General features: G+C 35.2%; 1 protein-coding gene across 1 annotated transcript in view; it reads right to left on the bottom strand.

The window, feature by feature from the left end:
• Window positions 1-17,928, bottom strand: part of TSPAN5 (tetraspanin 5) — a 344,242-nt gene that overhangs the window by 88,628 nt on the left and 237,686 nt on the right. The window contains exon 3 of the mRNA XM_053703453.1: window positions 6,425-6,571. Within this exon, the coding sequence (XP_053559428.1) occupies window positions 6,425-6,571 (147 nt within the window). The remainder of the gene's footprint in view (window positions 1-6,424; window positions 6,572-17,928) is intronic.

Raw genomic sequence — 17,928 nt, 5'->3', positions numbered from 1 at the left:
GAAGCTAGTTGGTCTACCTTAGGGGCAAAACCCAAATCGGAAAATTATAATAACCACAGAACAGATAATAATGACTGGAGAGGTAGCCATAGACAGGAGGGCGGTGCTAGTAACCGAGATCATTTTTTAGGGAGGGGTACATCACCTCACAATCACAGATTAGAGCAGGATCAGAGAAACATATATCAGGGAACTTGGGAAACCAGACAGAGATTGAACAAAAGAACCCTAGAACAAGGAGAGGAAAGAGGGGAGGAGTTAGAGTTGCAACAGCCAAACAGAAGGCAGAGACGAGAGAAAGACAGGAATTAGAAATTTTCAATTTAGCTAATTTAGAGCTTGATAGTAATGACATTAGACTTTTAAGCAAAGGTTTGAACTTTTCGCCAAAAACATTACCAAATGATTTTGAGGTTTTTATCGATATTCAAAAATTTGTAAGAAAATTAGTTTTAAAAAGGTTTCATAACAAGAAGGAAGCCAGCTCCAAAATACAGGATAATAAGGATTATCTAGAAGGAAAAGATATTGAAACTTTAACTATTCTAAAGTCTCTAGAGGATTTAGGAGTTAAGGCTCAGGATTTTAGTGAAAGTCTTAATACAATTGAGGAACTTTTTAATATTTCAGTACATGAGGAAGAATCAAAAATACGCCACAGCAATCTTAAAAGACCATCTACATTCTATCCAGTAAGTGCACAGGGAGATCAAATCCCAGTTTTTACTAAACTAGTGATGGAAGAGATCTTTGATTTGTTTCATAAGAAGAGAAATAATATGATGAACAAATATACTGACAATCTAACATCCCAAGAGAGACATTCATTAAAGAAACTTATGGATAGTAAAAACATAGTTTTTAGGGCGGCAGATAAGGGGGGTGGGATTGTCATACAAAAGAGGGAGGATTACCTAGCAGAAGCGTATAATTTGTTAAAAGATACAGATACGTATTGTATTATGGAAGGGAACCCAACGAAGGAATACCAATTACAGTTTAACAAAATATTAGCGGTAGCAAAAACGGAAGGAATTCTTAATAATGACGAGTTTAGATATTTGCAAGAAAATGAACCTAGGGTCCCAATATTCTATCACCTACCTAAGGTGCATAAGAACATACAGAAGCCACCAGGAAGGCCCATAATCTCAGGGATTAATTCCCTGAGTGATAAGGTCTCAAAGTATATCGATTTTTACCTGCAACCGATCGTTAAAGAAACCAGGTCATATATTAAAGACACTACGCAAACCATTAATTTATTTGAGGGTTTAGAATGGAAGGAAAGCTACTGCTGGGTAACCTGTGATGTGTCAGCCCTTTATACCTCAATACCACATGAAAAGGGACTGAGGGCCCTAGAGGTGGAACTAATGAATTGGAATTTTCAGGCTGATCAACTTAATTTTATTCTTAAGTGCACTAAATTTATTTTGGAGCATAATTATTTTATATTTGAAGATGTGTTTTATAGGCAAGTGAAAGGAACGGCGATGGGGACTACATTTGCCCCATCGTACGCAAATATTTATATGCACAGGTTCGAGAATGAAAAAATTTGGAACAACAATCCGTTTGAAAATAATATTATTAAGTACCATCGCTATATAGATGATGTGATCATCCTGTGGGATGGAGATGACTCTTCTGTTAACAGTTTTTTAATGTATATTAATAATAATGATTTTAATTTGAGCTTTACTGGGAAACATTCTTGGACAAAAATTGAATTCCTTGACTTATGTTTATATATTGATGAAAGTTTTAAAACAGCAGTTGTTAATTATAGGAAACAAACAGATAGGAATAGTTACATTGATAATAAGAGTGCACACCTTAATAGATGGAAGGAGAATGTACCTTATGGACAGTTCTTGAGATTAAGGCGTAACTGTACTCACATTAATACCTTTGAAGAAGAAGCAAAAAGTATGTCCTCTAAATTCCTGGAAAAGGGCTACAAAAAAGAAACAATAGAACAGGCATACGATAGAGCTTATAAAATAGATAGGGATACAGTTTTGAAACCCAGGAATAAGGATTTAGCCTCTGTTAATAATGATACTTTAAGGTTCATCACCTCTTATAATGAGGGACATAAAATTATCAAAAATGTTATTAAAAAACATTGGGGAGTCTTAAAGACTGACCCTGTACTCGCACCGACTTTAACAGAGACACCAGTGTTTACGTTTAAAAAAGGAAAAAATCTTAAAAACCTTCTGGCTCCAAGTAAGTTGAGGAAAATAGAAACCAGTGAATCAATAAGAAGCAATTGGCTAAGTCTGAAACCAGGTACATATAAATGTGGTAAGAAGGTTTGCAGTATGTGCAAACATATTAACAAGGAAATTAAATTCAAAGATAGTGAGGGTCTGAGGTATTTTGACATTAAATGTAGATGTACTTGTGACACCACGTATGTGGTATATCTACTGTCTTGTGGTTGTGACAAAATTTACATAGGACGTACAAAAAGGAAAATCAGACGTAGGTTCTCAGAACATTTATATAACATAAAAGAAAAAAGTGACAAACACAGTGTACCCCTACATTTTGCAGAGTTTCATGGGGGTGACTCAAGGTCTCTCAAAATACAGGTCATTGATTGGATACCAAGTAGTTGTAGTAATAGGTTAATAAGCCTAAGGAAACAGGAAACCTTTTGGATCCAAAAATTGAAAAGCTTACAGCCAAAAGGATTAAACATAGATATTGACATTGCTGCCTTTATGTAGATTCTTAAACTTTTAAAGTTTTAATAGTCCCTTGGGGTCTTTTATCAATTCTTAATTTATAAAAAAAAAAAAAATATATATATATATATATTAATTTATAACTTATATTTTGTATTTATTTAAATAGTATAAAATTCTTCCTCTATTTTTCCTCATTTTTAATCAGTTTCTAATCAGTGTTTAATCATTTCTTGATCTTATTGTGAGATATAAGTTCTCTGATATTTTTCCCTGGTGATGAATATATAGGAATGTGTAATGTTCAAACTCCTGTCAGTTTTTTAAAGAAATTATGCGAACTGTGTTAAATACATTTGGATCATTTTTCAAAAAGTAATAATTCATTCTAAATGTATAGGGCATAGTGTATTAATTATTTTAATCAACAATGGTATATGTTGATTATAGACATATGTTTTTATATTTTTAACGTTGTTAAAATATGGATCAACTGTTTAATCGCCATATGAAATATGTATGTTTAATTGTATATGTATTATTTATTTGGTCGTCATATGAAATATGAAATATGCTGGATTTGACGTTCATAAATATAACAGTATGTATTCTAATCTTTTAGATTTCTCCTATATGTATTTTAGGGTTTGTGGTTTTTAGGACCCAGAGGTATCCTTTAACGTTTATATTAGAAAGACAGTTTACCAATAGGATGATAATGGAGGGTTTATATGGAAAGGTTTCTAGGCAAACCGGTATTACGATACTTATCACTCTCCCTGAGGAAGTCTGCACGATAGCAGATGAAACGCGTTGGGGTAATTGCCGAGGATTTGTGACCTTTTTGAGGATCCGTAGTCCCAAGTCCTAAGAGGAATACGCTCACTTTTCTTGGACTCACAGGGCTTCCGTAGCTTGCACAGCAAATCTCTTCTTAAAACTTTCTAAGTTCCGGTGGAAGCAGAAAACGGACTATATAATTACAGAAGGGAGAGCGGTTGTGAGCAGCTGAGTATTGAGGATCAAAGACGTTTACTGATGACTGTTTTTAAGTGCTGTTTTTATTAATAAACATTGTAAGTGTGAAATTTTAGAGCGCTGGTGCCACTGTGTGTATTATTGCACTTGAGTCCTGTTTGCGCTTTTTTCTTCTAGTTGGAAAATAGACACCTGACGCATTTTGCGCATGCGCACATGCGCTTCATCAGAGGCATATATATATATATATATATATATATATATATATGTGAAAAAGAGGATGAAAAGGGAATAAAGTGGCACTGTTTCTGTTAAATGGGATACATAAATAGAACCCATATATGAGACATAGAATAGTGATAATGGTAATGATAATATAGGGATAGAATATTAAAATATTTTATATTATTAAAAAATAAATAATTCTGAGCACTAATTAATCTGAGTGCAAATATAAATATGAACACATATACATAAATACATTTTGACAGTAAGATACAAACAAAATGTGTGTTAAATAAAATAAATAATTTTATATGTGACCCAATGGAAAATCCTCCAGATAATGTTCTGGAGAATATTGCCCAAAAAGCTCTAATAAGAAAATATGTTCTCATTCCTGTATGGATATCTAAAATTCTCACTTACAGGATAAAACCTCAATCCTATGAGGTAAGATGTTCACACTGTAGGGAGGTGCTTCTGTGGTGTGTACTCGTATCTAAGCAGATATAGCCGATTCCCCTCTTGGTATATGGTAAACTTCCAGATACTCTGTCCGAGTCAGTGTTCCTCCTGCCTCACAGATCTGGAATCTTTCAATCAAGAGTATGGTAGATCTCCCAAAATTTCCTCCGGTCCACACAGCCTCTGCGGTTCTCCCTTCTCAGTGACAGAGTCTGAGAGGCAGGAGGAACACTGACTCGGACAGAGTATCTGGAAGGTTACCATATACCAAGAGGGGAATCGGCTATATCTGCTTAGATATGAGTACACGCCACAGACAGAAGCACCACCCTACAGTGTGAACATCTTACCTCATAGGATTGAGGTTTTATCCTGTAAGTGAGAATTTTAGATATCCATACAGGAATGAGAACATATTTTCTTATTAGAGCTTTTTGGGCAATATTCTCCAGAACATTATCTGGAGGATTTTCCATTGGGTCACACATATATATATATATTCTGTGTTCATTTATTTTATTTAACACTCATTTTGTTTGCATCTTACTGTCAAAATTTATTTATGTATATGTGTTCATATTTATATTTGCGCTCAGATTAATTTTATTTATTTTTTAATAATATAAAATATTTTAATATTCTATCCCTATATTATCATTACCATTATCACTATTCTATGTCTCATATATGGGTTCTATTTATGTATCCCATTTAACAGAAACAGTGCCACTTTATTCCCTTTTCGTCCTCTTTTTCACATATTCACATTGAGAGTACCTGCTGGAGTCTTTTACTCCAGTGCATACTTTCTTTAAAGGGATAGCAGCTTAGGTTTCTGGTTATTGTTTAAAGAACAATTGCAATCCAGTCCACATTTTTTTGTCCCTCTTCTGGTGCCCTAGATTTTCGCTTTTAGTTTTATATATATATATATATATATATATATATATATATATATATATATATATATATATATATATATATATATATATATATATATATATATATATATATACACACATACATACACACACACACATATAATGTATATTATATATGTGTAATACTCAAAACATTATAAAAAATTATAAAAACATTATAAAAATGTAATAAGTTTGCAAAAGTGAGATATAATCCACAGGGGGAAGCCTTGGCGTAGCTGAATGAAGTTTTCTGTCATTGACTGACATGCTAGCAGAGTTGGTATACGTGTTCATATGGGATAGCAGTTTCTCTGCTAGAGCGTCAGTCAGCATCGGCAGTGGAATTGTGTAAATGTGCTTTTATTATGGACTTTTAATGAATAACGTAAATTAGATTTTTTTCCCCCACATGCATAAACAAAACCGCAAATGTTTTTGTTGCATGCAGTCACTAGATTTATTTTATGATTTATTAAAGGGACTCCTCATTTATCGTATTTCTGACGACTGCACGAAAACAGTGAAAATGTGTTAATTTTAGCATTTGTTTGAAAATAAATGCAAATGCTTAGTATTTAACAACTAACTTGACCAAACCATATATAAGCAGTCATCCAAAACGAATTAACATTATATTGTTTAAAAAGGCATGTGTAATGCGTACAGGCACGTACATAAAAAATAATAATCACAGAGCACTGCAATACATATTGAATATTTTTGAGTACCATCTCCCTTAAAAGGATATAAAACTCAAATTTTATTTTTATTATTCAAACAGAACTTACAATTTTTAAAAAAGTTTCCAATTTACTTCTGTTATCAAATTGTTCCCATGGCATTCTTTGTTGAAGAGATACCTAGGTAGGTGTCTGGAGCACTCCATGGCAGGAAATAGTGCTGCCATCTGGTGTTCTTGCAAATGGATAACATTCTTGCTGACATATAGTGCTCAAGACACATGTTCCTGTGCTTTTGTTTCTGCTTTTCAACAACAGATAGCAAGAGAACAAAGACAATTTGATAATAGAGGTAAATTAGAAAGTTGTTTAAAATTGCCTGCTCTATCTGAATCATGAATGAAAAAATATTTTTTTCATATCCCTTAAATTTTCTTCAACACTAAATGATACTTACAAATTTAAGGAGAAATGTGTTCTCTCTGAGAGCTCCTATGCATCCAGCAAAACCCAAGACGAACATGACGCATCCAACTACCAGGAAAAGCCATACAGGGTCAAATCCCCCTAGGTCGGTGATAGAGGAAATATTGGACAATACACCCTGTGGGGAAATACAATAGATTTATAAGGTAAAAAATTATGGTAGAGAAGCAAATAAACTTTATTAAATTTAACCACTGATAATGCTGCTTATTTTTTTAACTGACCAAAAACAAAATGTCGGTGCCAGTTTGGAAATATTTTCATAAGAAAAATATATGGGTGTTCCTCTAACCTAAAGGTAATCAATCCATATTTAAGACTTAATTATTGTGAGAAGATATGTGACAATGTATGTCAATTACTTATATTTCATGAAAATAAGTTTTAACTTTGTTTTTCTTGGTTCAACCCAGTAAGATTCACCAATTTAACAATATAAAAAAGGGGGGAAAATAGGCATCCTTTGTAAAGGAGAGATCATGTTCAAAAATGCGCATTGTTTCACCTTTCTTTACCAAAATGTCATAAGTGGGCGGTACTGCCATTAAAATACATAGCTGCATGAGGTGTCAACAAATAATATCTCACACACAAATTGAGAAATGCTAGCAATATGAAAAAAACAATTACAACCCCAACAATTAGTAATCTATATATATATATATTTACCTACATCTGTGATTTTATTTGCATGGATTTGGGATTAATCATCTTTGGGTCAAAGGTACTATCACATAAAGCCTTACTTATTATCTTAGGCAGCATAAACTTTAACTATCTGGTATTTGGATGTGTTATGTTTTGAGTCGTATATCTGCAACAATCCTTGTTCCCTTTTTTGGAACTTATAACATTTTGATCCCCTAAGTTAATTTATAACGTTCTTTCTTTCATTACGTTTATATAAAATAACTTTATGCTTATGTTTATGTAAACAATTGAGTTGAATACACTGTGTAGCAAGAGTTTATGAGGGGTTAAAATGGGTTTATATACCTCTAACCGATGGTTAAGCAACTCTTTGTGTTTTAATAAAGATCTATGATTACGGATTTTGCCAAAACGCGCAGAGCCATTCTTACTCACTCTGTTCCTGTTATGGACATTTAATTTCGTTGGAATAAAGGATTTTTACTTTTAGTGAAACCAGGATACCATTTTTATTTTTGATAATAGGGTATCTGTTATACACACAGGACTTTAAACGGTTCTTGTTGGTTGTATAAAGCGCATATGTATGAACTACTCTACAAGTGTACTACTAGCTGTATACCCTGTACGTGATTGCAATCCAGATTGCCAGTGGGAATTATATAAAGCCTAAAACTAAGAGCTAAATATTCCCTATCTGTTTATACAAAGGGGAAATTTCACTTGAAACAAGGTTGCACTATGTTTCTACCTTTTTTTCATTTGAAGAATTGTTACATTTAATGATCCATTGGGATACACCAATATTCATCTTTTACCAAAGGTCTATTTGGTAATTCTATCATTTTAATTTAATACTGATTTGTGCACTTGCGTTTTCTTCACAATTTCTTTTGTATTAAGTTATATTATTTTGTGTCACTTTACACAGGGTGTGATATATTATATTTTTTATTTTTAGTATTTGTTACAGTAACCTACAGTAACTAGGGGTTGATAGCAGGTATGTGTTTTAGTGCTGAAAACGTTAATACAGGAGTGGGATTAGCCATAAAAAATTTTTTAACATGGTGTTTGTTGCAGTTTAGAAGTTAATAGCATTTCACATTGGGGTTTATAAGTTTAGGGGTTAATAGTGGTTAAGACTTTCTTGGATTGGGTTTTTGGCAGTTTAGGGGTTAATAGCAGTTAGGGCTATTTTGTGATGGGTGTTAAGATTTAGGGGTTACATGTCTAATGTGTTGGAGGGGTTGAGCAGTTTAGGGTTTATTATGGTTAGGTTAGTGCATGTATTTACGGATACCACTTGTACAACTGAGTTTTTGGGCATGCAGTGCTCAGCTTGTAACAACAAGGTAATATAGCCAGCTTGTTAATTAGCGTTTGCCACTAGAAGTATGAGATGTGTTATTTTATCATGTTCCTCTCTCCAGTTTTCCATGGATTGTCCTAACAGCTGAAGAATGCAAACTGTCTTCAATTTTGGACATACAGGTAGTTTTCAAACCATTAATGCTATCAATCCCTTCAAACATACAGAAAAGAAAAGAAATACAGCAGAAACAATGGGCAGTTATCCTGAGAGTGAAAATGTGATTTTAGATGCATACACTTTTTTTTTTTAAAGCTTTTTCAATGGAAGGCAGCAAGTGCCAGCTAACCTGACATCAGCTGAAACTGTATTTCTACATAGTCACAAAACTATATTACAGTTTAAACTCTGAGTGTGTAAGATTTGAATTCTAAAACATATTTTGGAGATGTTCATCTCTATATCGCAGGCAAAATATTAGTAGCTACTCAGTGTTGTGGATAATGCGGACTACACACCAGACCATGCCCAAGGTTTCTCTGCAGTTTGGTGAACATATTGTTTTAGCTTTTCCTCTCTGCACTTTACAACCTTTCCTACTAGACTAGTTTTGTTAGGCGATCAATCAAATAATCACTCACAATAACAGAGGTTTCACCAGGCAATGACTTTAGTTCTAATATTTTAACTTTTAAACCAGTTTTGTAATAAAAATACCAGAAAAATGTTTGATCCCTGATTGGGTGTATCATTAAAAGGACAGTCAACTCAAAAATGTTTATTGTTTAAAAATATAGATAATCCCTTTATTACCCATTCCACAGTTTTGCACAGAGAAAACATGGTTATATTAATACACTTTTTACCTCTGTGATTACCTTGTATCTAAGCATCTTCTGACAGCCCCCTGATCACATGTAGGGATGGGCGAATGTTTCGCAACATTAGAAAAACGGCACGAATTTTAACACATTCGTTCGTTCGAAACGAATTTCGAATGTTTACATAACATTCTAACATTCGATTTTCGAATGTTCGGTTTCGAATTTTACGATTACATTCGAAAATATTCTTTTCGAAAAATTCAAATTTAGATTGTAATAGTATTTCTAATGCTTTTTCTTTAAATGTAATATTCGAATTATGCAATATTCGAACTCGAAAAATTCGTATTTAGATTGTAATAGTATTTCTAATGCTTTTTCTTTAAATGTAATATTCGAATTATGCAATACGTGTATTCGAATTCGAAAAATTCGAATTTAGATTGTAATAGTATTTCTAATGCTTTTTCTTTAAATGTAATATTCGAATTATGCAATATTCAAATTCGAAAAATTCGAATTTAGATTGTAATAGTATTTCTAATGCTTTTTCTTTAAATGTAATATTCGAATTATGCAATACGTGTATTCGAATTCAAAAAATTCGAATTTAGATTGTAATAGTATTTCTAATGCTTTTTCTTTAAATGTAATATTCGAATTATGCAATATTCGAAAAATTCGAATTTATATTCGAATTCGAAAAATTCGAATTTATATGTTTGTAAAAGATTTTCTAATGCTTTCTTTAAATGTAATATTCGAATTATGCAATATTCTATATGGAAACATTCGAAATGATATATTTGTATCTATTATGTATCAATTTACTAGATTCCCGCCCTACCACATGAACTATTGAACTTCTGAATAGTATTTGTTAAATAGAATGTTAAATTCGAAATTTCGAATTGGGACATTCGATATAATTATAAACATTCGAATTCGAAAGTGACATTCGAAAACTGTAAATAACATTCGATTTTCGAATTTTTAAGAATATTCGTTCTTATCGACATTCGGATTTAGAATTCGAATTTCGGTAATAACATTCGTTCTACATTCGAAATTCGAAAATTTACACATTCGCCCATCCCTAATCACATGACTTTATTATCTATTGACTTGCATTTAAGCTAATTAGTGCTGTGCTGTTAGAACCCACGTGCGTGAGCACTATGTTATCTATATGGCCCAAATGAACTAGCACTCCCCTGTTGTAAAAAGCTAAAACAAAAAACATGTGATCATGGGGCTGTCTTTAGTGACTTAGAAACAGGCAGTCATTTAGAGGTTTAAAGGTTATAAAGTATATTAATATAACAATGTTGGTTGTGCAAAGCTGGGGAATGGCTAGTAAAGGCGTTATCTATCTTTCTTAAACAACAACAATTTTTGTGTTGACTGTCCCTTTAAACAGAAATACATGTTTTTTTTTCTCTAGATTACAGTGCAACAGATCTAAAGCATGAGGTGCAAACACAAAAATAAATAAATATACTCAGCACAGTGCACCGATAAAGAGATGTAAAATAGTATTGAAGAAGAAAGTACCAAACAGTGTCCTCTTTAATGTGTTTTAGGTCCTTCAGGTACCTGCACTGTAATCTAAATTCCAACATGGCAGCTCCAATAATACCAAGCACGTGCCTAAAAAGTATTTATTGTTTAGTGTCCTTTTAAGTTAACCTCTATGGTAGACGTCAGAAATATATTTCCAAAAGCACTTAGAAATACTTAAAAGAATTATTATAGTGACATTTCCAAATTTAGTCAGAAATAAAAATGTGAAAACTAATAGGAAAATCAATACAGTTGAAAACCATGGGCTGTAGGAAGTCTTCAGCCTGCTACTCTGATTTCTTCTCTGATATATGGTCTCCTCGGTGTCAGGCAGGGTGCATGTGAAAACTCACTAGCAAAGTGCAAGGCAGGCAGAGAGACACGTTTGGCCTGAAAAAGAGACCTTTTCAGCTGGTGATAGCAACATGAGATCACTAGTAGCTGCTGTAGAGGCTGCGTAAAATAAAATAGCTGCAGCACATGCTGGGGCTGACACACTGTGTAAGAGCTGCTACCAGGGGCGAAACTACAGGGGGTGCAGAGGTCGCAGGTGCGGGGGCCGAGCTTAAAAAAAAAAATTTTTTTATTTTTTTTTTATAATTTTTTTTAAAATAAAAAACGTGAACCTACCACTGCCTGCACTGATATCATGTGAGTGTGACATGACTACAGGGGTTAGTGTTTCTGTTTTACCCATTGGTGTTTATGTGTGTGTGTATGGTGTGTGTGTGTGTATGTATGTGACTGTGTGTGTATTTATGCATGCATGTATGTTACTACAGCATGGGGAGGGGCAGGGGGTAAACAGTGTCACTATACAGTACCACTATATACAGCATGGGGGGGTGGACCATGTCACTGACTAGTGTGGTCACTTTATAAAGTACTGGGCGGGTAACGTCAGGCCAGCCATCTCACCGACAGATTACAGACTGTGTCACTAACTTACTATATACAGTACTGGGGGTTAAATAGTGTCACTATATATATACAGTAATAGGGGGTCAGACCATCTCACAGACTGTGGGCACAGGGTACCTCCTTTTGCAGACATGTAATCTGATTCACATTTTTTTCTGTGTTAAATGTAAAAAAAAAAAAACATAATTTATGTAAGAACTTACCTGATAAATTCATTTCTTTCATATTAGCAAGAGTCCATGAGCTAGTGACGTATGGGATATACATTCCTACCAGGAGGGGCAAAGTTTCCCAAACCTCAAAATGCCTATAAATACACCCCTCACCAGACCCACAAATCAGTTCAACGAATAGCCAAGAAGTGGGGTGATAAGAAAAAAGTGCGAAAGCATAAAAAATAAGGAATTTGAATAATTGTGCTTTATACAAAAAAAATCATAACCACCACAAAAAGGGTGGGCCTCATGGACTCTTGCTAATATGAAAGAAATGAATTTATCAGGTAAGTTCTTACATAAATTATGTTTTCTTTCATGTTATTAGCAAGAGCCCATGAGCTAGTGACGTATGGGATAATAAATACCCAAGATGTGGAACTTCCACGCAAGAGTCACTAGAGAGGGAGGGATAAAATAAAGACAGCCAATTCCGCTGAAAAATAATCCACACCCCAAATTAAAGTTTAAATCTTATAATGAAAAAAACTGAAATTATAAGCAGAAGAATCAAACTGAAACAGCTGCCTGAAGTACTTTTCTACCAAAAACTGCTTCAGAAGAAGAAAACACATCAAAATGGTAGAATTTAGTAAAAGTATGCAAAGAAGACCAAGTTGCTGCTTTGCAAATCTGATCAATCGAAGCTTCATTCCTAAACACCCAGGAAGTAGAAACTGACCTAGTAGAATGAGCTGTAATCCTTTGAGGCGGAGTTTTACCCGACTCGACATAAGCATGATGAATCAAAGATTTTAACCAAGACGCCAAAGAAAAGGCAGAGGCCTTCTGACCTTTCCTGGAACCGGAAAAGATAACAAATAGACTAGAAGTCTTTTGGTCTTCAACATAATATTTCAAAGCTCTAACTACATCCAAAGAATGTAACGATCTTTCCTTAGAATTCTTAGGATTAGGACACAATGAAGGAACCACAATTTCTCTACTAATGTTGTTAGAATTCACAACTTTAGGTAAAAATTTAAATGAAGTCCACAACACCGCCTTATCCTGATGAAAAATCAGAAAAGGAGATTCACAAGAAAGAGCAGATAACTCAGAAACTCTTCTAGCAGAAGAGATGGCCAAAAGGAACAACACTTTCCAAGAAAGTAATTTAATATCCAGAGAATGCATAGGTTCAAACGGAGGAGCTTGTAAAGCCCCCAGAACCAAATTCAAACTCAAGGAGGAGAGATTGACTTAATGACAGGTTTTATACGAACCAAAGCCTGTACAAAACAATGAATATCAGGAAGATTAGCAATCTTTCTGTGAAACAGCACAGAAAGAGCAGAAATTTGTCCTTTCAAGGAACTTGCAGACGAACCTTTATCCAGACCATCAAGAAGAAACTGTAAAATTCTAGGAATTCTAAAAGAATGCCAGGAAAATTGATGAGAAGAACACCAAGAAATGTAAGTCTTCCAGATTCGATAATATATCTTCCTAGACACAGATTTACGAGCCTGTAACATAGTATTAATTACAGAGTCAGAGAAACCTCTATGACTGAGAATCAAGCGTTCAATCTCCATACCTTCAAATTTAATGATTTGAGATCCTGATGGAAAAAAGGACCTTGAGAAAGAAGGTCTGGTCTTAACGGAAGAGTCCAAGGTTGGCAAGTAGCCATCCGAACAAGATCCGCATACCAAAACCTGTGAGGCCATGCTGGAGCCACCAGCAGAACAAACGAACGCTCTTTTAGAATCTTGGAGATCACTCTTGGAAGAAGAACTAGAGGCGGAAAGATATAGGAAGGATGATGCTTCCAAGGAAGTGACAATGCATTTACTGCCTCCGCCTGAGGATCCCTGGATCTGGACAGATACCTGGGAAGTTTCTTGTTTAAATGAGAGGCCATCAGATCTATTTCTGGAAGTCCCCAGATCTGAAGAAATACCTATGGGTGAAGAGACCATTCGCCCGGATGTAACGTCTGGCGACTGAGATAATCCGCTTCCCAATTGTCTGGGATGTGAACCGCAGAAATTAGACAGGAGCTGGATTCCGCCCATACAAGTATCTGAGATACTTCTTGCATAGCCAGAGGACTGTGAGTCCCCCCTTGATGATTGACATATGCTACGGTTGTGACATTGTCCGTCTGAAAACAAATGAACGATTCTCTCTTCAGAAGAGGCCACGACTGAAGAGCTCTGAAAATTGCACGGAGTTCCAAAATGTTGATTGGTAATCTCGCCTCCTGAGATTCCCAAACCCCCTGCGCTGTCAGAGACCCCCATACAGCTCCCCAACCTGTCAGACTCGCATCTGTTGAGATCACAGTCCAGGTTGGAAGAACAAAAGAAGCCCCTTGAACTAAACAATGGTGATCTGTCCACCACGTCAGAGAGTGGCGTACAATTGGATTTAAAGATATTAACTGTGATATCTTTGTATAATCCCTGCACCACTGGTTCAGCATACAAAGCTGAAGAGGTCGCATGTGAAAACGAGCAAAGGGGATCGCGTCCGATGCAGCAGTCATAAGACCTAGAATTTCCATGCATAAGGCTACCGAAGGGAATGATTGAGACTGAAGGTTTCGACAAGCTGAAACCAATTTCAGACATCTCTTGTCCGTCAGAGACAAAGTCATGGACACTGAATCAATTTGGAAACCTAAAAAGGTTACCCTTGTCTGAGGAATCAATGAACTCTTTGGTAAATTGATCCTCCAAACATGTTCTTGAAGAAACGACACAATTCGATTCGTATGAAATTCTGCTAAATGTGAAGACTGAGCAAGTACCAAGATATCGTCCAAATAAGGAAATACCACAATACCCTGTTCTCTATTACAGATAGAAGGGCACCGAGAACCTTTGAAAAAATCCTTGGAGCTGTTGCTAGGTCGAACGGCAGAGCCACAAACTGGTAATGCTTGTCTAGAAAAGAGAATCTCAGAAACTGAAAGTGATCTGGATGAATCGGAATATGCAGATATGCATCCTGTAAATCTATTGTGGACATATAATGCCCTTGCTGAACAAAAGGCAGAATAGTCCTTATAGTTACCATTTTGAATGTTGGTATCCTTACATAATGATTCAATATTTTTAAATCCAGAACTGGTCTGAAGGAATTCTCCTTCTTTGGTACAATGAATAGATTTGAGTAAAACCCCAGACCCTGTTCCAGAACTGGAACTGGCACAATTACTCCAGCCAACTCTAGATCTGAAACACATTTCAGAAATGCTTGAGCCTTCACTGGGTTTATTGGAATGCGAGAAAGAAAAAATCTTCTTGCAGGAGGCCTTACCTTGAAACCTATTTTGTACCCTTGTGAAACAATGTTCTGAATCCAAAGACTGTGAATCGAATTGATCCAAATTTCTTTGAAAAATCGTAATCTGCCCCCTACCAGCTGAGCTGGAATGAGGGCCGCACCTTCATGTGGACTTGGGAGCTGGCTTTGGCTTTCTGAAAGGCTTGGATTTATTCCAGACTGGAGATGGTTTCCAAACAGAAACCGTTCCTTTAGGGGAAGGATCAGGCTTCTGTTCCTTATTCTGACGAAGGAACGAAAACGATTAGCAGCCCTATATTTACCTTTAGATTTTTTATCCTGATGTAAAAAAGCTCCTTTCCCCCTAGTAACAGTTGAAATAATAGAATCCAACTGGGAACCAAACAATTTATTACCTTGGAAAGAAAGGGAAAGCAAAGTTGACTTAGAAGACATATCTGCATTCCAAGTTTTAAGCCATAAAGCTCTTCTAGCTAAAATAGCTAAAGACATATACCTGACATCAACTCTAATGATATCAAAGATGGCATCACAAATAAAGTTGAGCTGGCTTTGGCTTTCTGAAAGGCTTGGATTTATTCCAGACTGGAGATGGTTTCCAAACAGAAACCGTTCCTTTAGGGGAAGGATCAGGCTTCTGTTCCTTATTCTGACGAAGGAACGAAAACGATTAGCAGCCCTATATTTACCTTTAGATTTTTTATCCTGAGGTAAAAAAGCTCCTTTCCCCCCAGTAACAGTTGAAATAATAGAATCCAACTGGGAACCAAACAATTTATTACCTTGGAAAGAAAGGGAAAGCAAAGTTGACTTAGAAGACATATCTGCATTCCAAGTTTTAAGCCATAAAGCTCTTCTAGCTAAAATAGCTAAAGACATATACCTGACATCAACTCTAATGATATCAAAGATGGCATCACAAATAAAGTTATTAGCATGTTGAAGAAGTTTAACAATGCTATGAGTATTATGATCTGACACTTGTTGTGCCAAAGCCTCCAACCAAAAAGTGGAAGCTGCCGCAACATCAGCCAAAGAAATAGCAGGCCTAAGAAGATTACCTGAACATAAATAAGCTTTCCTTAGAAAGGATTCAATCTTCCTATCTAAAGGATCCTTAAAGGAAGTACTATCTGCAGTAGGAATAGTAGTATGTTTAGCGAGAGTAGAGATAGCCCCATCAACTTTAGGGATTTTGTCCCAAAACTCTAATCTGTCAGATGGCATAGGATACAATTTCTTAAACCTTTTAGAAGGAGTAAATGGATTACCCAGATTATTCCATTCCCTAGAAATTACTTCAGAAATAGCATCAGGGACAGGAAAAACTTCCGGAATAACTGTAGGAGGTTTAAAAACCGAATTTAAACGCTTAGTAGATTTAGTATCAAGAGGACTAGATTCCTCCATCTCTAATGCGATTAAAACTTGTTTATGTAAAGAACGAATAAATTCCATTTTAAATAAATATGAAGATTTATCAGTGTCAATATCTGAGACAGAATCCTCTGAACCAGAAAAATCCTCATCAGAAACAGACAAATCAGAATGATGATGTTCATTTAAAAATTCATCTGAAAATTGTGAAGTTTTAAAAGACCTTTTACGTTTACTGGAAGGAGGAATAACAGACATAGCCTTCCTAACAGATTTAGAAACAAAATCTCATATTAATAGGAACACCCTGAGTATTAGATGTTGATGGAACAGCAACAGGTAATGGAATATTACTAATGGAAATACTATCTGCATTAGCAAGCTTATCATGACATTCATCACAAACTACAGCCGCAGGAACAGTTACCACAAGTTTACAGCAAATACACTTAACTTTGGTAGAACCAGCATCAGGCAGCGTTTTTCCAGAAGTAGCTTCTGATCCAGGGTCAATCTGAGACATCTTGCAATATGTAAGAGAAAAAACAACATATAAAGCAAAATCTATCAAATTCCTTAAAAGACAGTTTCAGGAATGGGAAAAAATGCCAATGAACAAGCCTCTAGCAACCAGAAGCAAATGAAAAATGAGACTTAAATAATGTGAAAAAAAGGTGGAGACAATAATGACGTCCACATTTTTTAGCGCCAAAAAAGACGCCCACATTATTGGCGCCTAAATGCTTTTGGCGCCAAGAATGACGCCACATCCGGTGACACCGACATTTTTGGTGCAAAAACGTCAAAAAAATTACACAAACACGAACAACTTCTGGCGACAAGTATGACGCCGGAAATGACAAAAAAAATTTTTGCGCCAAAAAAGTCAGCGCCAAGAATGACGCAATAAAATGAAGCATTTTCAGCCCCCGCGAGCCTAACAGCCCACAGGGAAAAAAAGTCAATTTTAAGGTAAGAAAAAATGATTTATTCATATGCATTATCCCAAATAATGAAACTGACTGTCTGAAATAAGGAATATTGATCATCCTGAATCAAGGCAAATAAATGTTTAAACACATATATTTATAACTTTATATAAAAGTGCCCAACCATAGCTTAGAGTGTCACAAAAAATAAGACTTACTTACCCCAGGACACTCATCTACATGTAGTAGAAAGCCAAACCAGTACTGAAACGAGAATCAGTAGAGGTAATGTTATATAAGAGTATATCGTCGATCTGAAAAGGGAGGTAAGAGATGAATCTCTACGACCGATAACAGAGAACCTATGAAATAGATCCCGTAGAAGGAGACCATTGAATTCAAATAGGCAATACTCTCTTCACATC

This window comes from Bombina bombina, chromosome 2 (assembly GCF_027579735.1).
Source record: "Bombina bombina isolate aBomBom1 chromosome 2, aBomBom1.pri, whole genome shotgun sequence".
Classification (NCBI taxonomy): domain Eukaryota; kingdom Metazoa; phylum Chordata; class Amphibia; order Anura; family Bombinatoridae; genus Bombina; species Bombina bombina.
The sequence above is the reverse complement of the archived record's forward strand: the minus strand, read 5'-3'. Positions and strand labels throughout refer to the sequence as shown.